The sequence below is a fragment of the Wasmannia auropunctata genome, unplaced genomic scaffold (genome assembly GCF_000956235.1).
Source record: "Wasmannia auropunctata unplaced genomic scaffold, wasmannia.A_1.0 LD335987.1, whole genome shotgun sequence".
Taxonomy (NCBI): Eukaryota; Metazoa; Arthropoda; class Insecta; order Hymenoptera; family Formicidae; genus Wasmannia; species Wasmannia auropunctata.
In genome coordinates this window covers 1,866,008-1,869,691 of record NW_012026903.1, presented here as the reverse complement: position 1 = coordinate 1,869,691, position 3,684 = coordinate 1,866,008, and the positions used below count along the sequence as shown (strand labels likewise).

The window sequence follows — 3,684 nt, the reverse complement described above, 5'->3', positions numbered from 1 at the left end:
CCAATGAAATGGTTAAATCTCGCGTTGGAGAAAGTTATCTCCTCGAAGCGATGAGCTCCGTGTCTACAAGTGCGTATTGCCCTCCGTTCACTTCGTAGCACCTGCACCTATCTATCTGTCTGCCAACCCTCTTAACGGAAATCAGCCTGCGGGAGTGAGTGGAGAAAGGAAACCGTAATACGGTATCTATCGTATAGATAAAAGGAAATCTAATAAATCGCTGATAACAAATTTATTCTACTGTCGTCCCATTTCTTCTGCCGCTAGTCGTAATCCAGTAAGCAATAATTAATCAAAGATAACTATCTCTCCACTACGCGATATTTAGGTGCTACTGATGCAGCCGTACTGTGATGCAATAACCTAACCTGCGCGGCAATAAAAAATGATGCACCGCTTTTACCGTTTAATATTTCCTAAGCACCAGCGCCGGTAAATGGCTAAATCACGTCTGCTATTTGAGAGCGCTATCTCATCGTGCGTGTGCGAGAGTGCGTCCTCTCTTCCCTCCGCGTCCTAGCACCTGTACCACCAACTCTACCTACCCACCCACTCGCCCACCCGCCCAACCACCCTCTCTCGGCGGAAGCCAGCGCTCGCGCGCGAGAGAGATTCCGTGAAGAGGGGCAACCACCCTCGACGAAGGGAGAGAGATTGTAGAGAGAGAAAGAGAAAGAGAAAGGGTGGTACGCATGCGCCCCGGCACTCGCGGGGGATTACCCGGCACGATCAGTCGTGGCCGGCGGTGCCGGAGGCCAAAGACTCTCGTCGCGAGGGCAGTAGACGCGCGTCGCATTTTCCGCCGGACCTCTTCCGCTCTCGGGTACATACTTATCTGTGTCCTCCTCACCTCCCCCCTCACCTCGCCCCCGTTCGTCCTCCCCGGATCTCCGCCGTCGCCTGCACCCCCGCGTCACAGTCCGCCGCGCGATATCTAAAACCGCCGCCGGCTTTTAGATCGGCCGCGCGCCGCGTATGCACCGCGTGCACTCGCAGCAGCATCGCCGTCGACACCACCGTGACACGCCGCTCGTTCTCGTCGTCGACCACTATCGTCACCGGGTCCCTGCGCCGCGCGTCGTGCACGCCGCCGCCGACGACGACGACGACGACGACGAGGACGACGAGGAAGACGACGACGACGGCGGTGGCGACGATCCGGCAACGGATCCGCCGACGGCACCGTGACAGATCGCGAGGATCAGGGTTGACGCTCGAAACGGACACGCGTCATCGTTCTTCTCTGAGGAACTAGGCGCCGAGCTCGGTCGAGCGTGGAATTCGCGGCTACAAGATCGAAGGATGCTGGCCCGCTGCCTAATCTTCGCAGGTAAATCCTCCTTTAACGTCTCTTTTTATTATCACGAGTCTTCCGTTACGGAACGATTTCTCTACAGTGAATAGAATAGCGATCTGACAGCGATATAAGCATCGTATCGCAAAAATGATTTGTTACTGATACTGTAAACTGATACTCGCGCGTTATCTAGCGCAATTTAAGCTTAAATTAACGTGCCTCCTTTCGTTTCACTTTTTCTCTGGATTAGTTTTCTCTAGGATACAGACAGGAAATGAAGGTTTAGTTAAACAAAAGTGACGTTACCGGTGCGACCAACGCTCAAAGAGAAAAGTGAATTTAAACGACCGTTCTCTCGTTCAAACTTCTTTATTCCTACAGAACGTCGGATTATATTATGTGCATGCTGATCCAGGGATTTTGCCCTTTTCATGGTAACGCCGTTACCATGAGGAGCACCGTTCTCCGTTATATTTCGATCGAAAATGTGCATTGATCCCGTGCGACGGCTTGATCGTTATTCCGGCGATATCTCCGTTAAATTTTCTCTTATTTCGAAAATACGAACTATATATTCGAGAATATGGAACCAGTGCGTATTTACAAATAAATACGTCGCTAAATAAATATTTTATGATGAAATATTACAGAGGATGGGAACGCGCTTCCCTGCCATCGCAACAAGATGTTGCGCCGCTTTATTAGAAAAAAAAACGCAGCTTCCAAGTAGCTCATATCTCGGATATACCGTAAACGTCAGAGTTTCGAGTTTAGTGCGAGCCAAATTTTCATTTTGACTTTACGACTCGCCGTACACGTGACTCCCCCGAATAGTGACGTGTATTGTAAATTTCGTATACCGTCCTCTCACTTGAATGCGACTCCTCGGAATTGTCATCTCGAAAATACGAAAATAAACCTTAAAGTTCGATATTTGTACGTCAATCGACCGAGCTTTTACAAAGCGGGTGGCAATCTGTCGTTTTGCTTTTCGCGACTACGCATAGAAAAGTGTCCTAGATGCGGAAAGGCTGCGCTTTATAAAAACCGCGGACTATTCGCGGCGCGATATCGCAGCCCTGCGACGTCGCAGCGTGTAATTGAAGCAGCGATCGAAGTGTAAATTTGCTCGCGCGAAAGTTTCGCAGTCGCGGCGGCGGAACATCCGTATACGCGCTATCGTGACGCCGGTTACCGCACGTCCATACTATTTTCCCGTGGAAACAATTTCAGCGCAGCCGTCCAACTTCCTGCGCGTGTAAACGCGCGTGTGACACGACGTGTGTGCGCGCGTGTTCTCCCGCGTGTGTCTATAGTTGCGATGTGCTTCGCAAAAGTTTCAGCTGGAAACGAGATAGAACAGGGCGCGGGCGCGCGCGCGCGCGAGCAAGCAAGCAGCAAGCAAGCAAGCACACGAACGCTTACGGGAATCTAATTCGCGAAGCATGCATGCACGGCTAACAAGTTCGTCCTGCGATCGTTAAAGAAACCTGGCGGAACTCTGGCGGATCTACTCAAATTTTATGAGGTACCTAACGAAAGGCTAATTAGATACGAGATTTAGATAACGGAATGATACCGCAGAAAGAAAAAAATTCTATCCACACTGAAAGAAAGTGCAATTACCGTATAGTTTAACTAAAATATATAATCATTTTCGGTGCCAACTATATATTTGTTTGATAGAACTATAAATACTGTTATTACTACTAACATTATAGCAGCAATAACTATAAAAGTGGAATTCCTAATCCATAATTATTCTATGTAATTTGTGATTATAAAGCCACAAATATCAAATACTTTTCTCTCATGTCAGTGTAGAACCATGCCAATTCGATATAACATTTCTTTCTAAAAGATGATATAAAAGTTTCTTTCTAAAATAGCTTTTCTGCATTTTAACATGTTTTCGGAATCTCGATAGTCGATAACTGGGATGAGATAGGGGATGTTCAAAGAAATTATACAACGCATGCCCTTTTAAATAAAACACAAAAAACAAGCGACGAATGTAATAATAACGTTAAAAACTTTCTGTTTTCAAGTATAGCCACTCGATTCTCTCATTCGCTGAAAAACAAATATTCGAAAACAACTAAATGCGCGAATTTACCAATCTCCATTTATCATTATTTATGTTATGTTTATAATCATATGTTTATAATCATAATGCATTATAGTATTATCGTAAACTGAAACTTTGTCTTCTTTAATACTGCAGTAACGGAAAACATATTTTGCAGCTAAAATTATTCGTGTTATAATGTCGACCATTAAATTATCTCGTTCGTCAGTTGTACTCGCGAGCGTATACTTGAAATTATTTAGGTCAATGAAAAATCGCGTTGCCATGTGAGAGAGAGAGAGAGAGAGAGAGAGAGAGA

At 46.3% G+C, this 3,684-nt stretch overlaps 1 protein-coding gene across 1 annotated transcript in view; it reads left to right on the top strand.

Annotated features, from left to right (window-relative positions):
* Window positions 1-1,155: 1,155 nt before the first annotated feature.
* The window catches only part of LOC105454240 (Down syndrome cell adhesion molecule-like protein Dscam2), an 89,211-nt gene continuing 86,682 nt past the window's right edge, over window positions 1,156-3,684 (top strand). The window contains exon 1 of the mRNA XM_011696747.1: window positions 1,156-1,330. Coding sequence (XP_011695049.1) covers window positions 1,303-1,330 — 28 coding nt within the window. The 5' untranslated portion in view covers window positions 1,156-1,302. The remainder of the gene's footprint in view (window positions 1,331-3,684) is intronic.